This window comes from Coenobita brevimanus, chromosome 4 (genome assembly GCF_032717465.1).
Source record: "Coenobita brevimanus isolate Jiangsu-jjx chromosome 4, ASM3271746v2, whole genome shotgun sequence".
In the NCBI taxonomy this organism is placed as follows: domain Eukaryota; kingdom Metazoa; phylum Arthropoda; class Malacostraca; order Decapoda; family Coenobitidae; genus Coenobita; species Coenobita brevimanus.
Window position 1 is genome coordinate 28887495 of NC_136957.1, and position 1930 is coordinate 28889424.

The window sequence follows — 1930 nt, forward strand, 5'->3', positions numbered from 1 at the left end:
TACGTGGGACGACGAGATTAATGACCTCAGTTTGCACTCGATGCTTGTGGACACCTTGGAGCGGGTGAAGAACTCGGTCCCAGCCCGAGGACGATGGGATGTGGCGGGAGACGAAGCTATACTATGCGGTAGATGCAAGTTCACTCGCATTGGGAGCTGTGTTGGAGGGAAAAGGTGAAGTTATTGAAGACTCGTGTTGGTTACGACGGGACGAGTGCTCTCACATTAATCTTGCGGAGCTGGACGCTGTTATTAAGGGGATAAATCTTGCAATCTCCTGGAAGATGAAACAGCTGGACTCTTATGACTGACTCAAGAACTGTGTTCCACTGGATCGCTGGATGCTCTCTCAGGAAAATCTCGTTTGAAGACTAGAGCTTCCAGTGAAATGTTGATCCGTAGGCGCCTAGAGACTTTTTAAATCTATCATCGTCGAGTATAATCTGTGTCTGGAAGTAAAGTTTGTGTCTTCTACTGAAAACAAAGCAGATGCGCTAACACGAGTACCGAAGAGGTGGATGACACTAGCAAACGGGCAGACAAGCTGTGCAGCTGTTGCCAGTGTTTCAGACAGGGACATCGTTAACATTCATGAAACCAGCGGGCATCCCGGCATCAAGCGCACACTGTACTTCTGCAGAAGGCTCTATCCTACGGTTCAGAGGCAGCAGGTTCGCAGTGTTCTTCAGAGTTATGAAGAATGTCAATCCTTTGATCCGGCACCAGAGAAGTGGAAGAAAGGGGAGTTGGGGGTTTCAGAGATCTGGAGCAGAGTTAGCATGGACGTCTGTCATGTCAGAAACCAGCACTATCTGACGCTCATCGACTGTGGGCCAACACGTTACGCCATCTGGAAAAGACTCAGGCGGCAAGATGTCATCAGTGTTGTTGAACAGCTAGAGTCTGTGTTTTATGAACGTGGAGCACCTAAGGAGCTATTAACTGACAATGCTGCCAGCTTCCGTAGCTCAACGATCAAAGAGTTCGCCAGGCGTTGGGGTATGGTCATCAGGTATCGGTGTGCCAATGCTCCATCTGGTAATGGAATATCAGAGAGAAATCATCGAACCGTGAAAACTATACTGGCACGGAAAGGCTGTTCCGAGCTGACTCAGTGTACCGCTACAACGTTATTCCACGAGGTGATGATGCCTCATCTGCCCCTGCCAACCAGATATTTAGATACGAGGTCAGACTGCTGGGTATCGACGGAGTAACTCTGCAAGATCAGCCGGTGGAAGAACATTGCTTCAGCGTCGGTGATCGTGTATGGATCCGGCATCCCAGCAGACTCTGCGATTCTCGAAGCACAGAGGGCACAGTAACGCGAGTTGCATCTGCCCAGAACGTCGAGGTGGATGGTATGCCTCGTCATGTGCGTGACCTAAGGCTGGCAACATCGCTGTCTACTGCCCCAGAGGATTCACTAGCTGAAGAAAGCCCTGAATCAGAAACAGAAGATGATTTGCTAATCGATGTGAGAGGTCCTTCGAATGAGTCTATGTCAAGTGATACATCAAGTGAAGACGAAGTAGATAGTCCAGGGAGACCACTGCCCCGTCGAGGTTCTAGGGAGCGCCGTCCAGTACGGCTCTTCCAATATAGTGATCTTTAGAAGATCAGGGGGGAGTGCTATGTCTGTCATGCTATGTGTGTCATGCTATGTCTGTCATGCTATGTCTGTCATGCTATGTCTGTCATGCTATGTCTGTCATGCTATGTCTATGTGTCATGCTATGTCTATGTGTCATGCTATGTCTATGTGTCATGCTATGTCTATGTGTCATGCTATGTCTATGTGTCATGCTATGTCTATGTGTCATGCTATGTCTATGTGTCATGCTATGTCTATGTGTCATGCTAGGTCTATGTGTCATGCTATGTCTATGTGTCATGCTATGTCTATGTGTCATGCTATGTCTATGTGTCA

At 48.3% G+C, this 1930-nt stretch overlaps 1 protein-coding gene across 1 annotated transcript; it reads left to right on the forward strand.

Moving 5' to 3' along the window:
* The first annotated feature begins 518 nt into the window (after window positions 1-518).
* Window positions 519-1615, forward strand: LOC145396328 (uncharacterized). Its single transcript, XM_080269730.1, has 2 exons — window positions 519-1012; window positions 1054-1615. Exons 1-2 carry the CDS (start codon window positions 519-521, stop codon window positions 1613-1615), a joined length of 1056 nt encoding a protein of 351 aa, XP_080125856.1.
* Window positions 1616-1930: the final 315 nt, after the last annotated feature.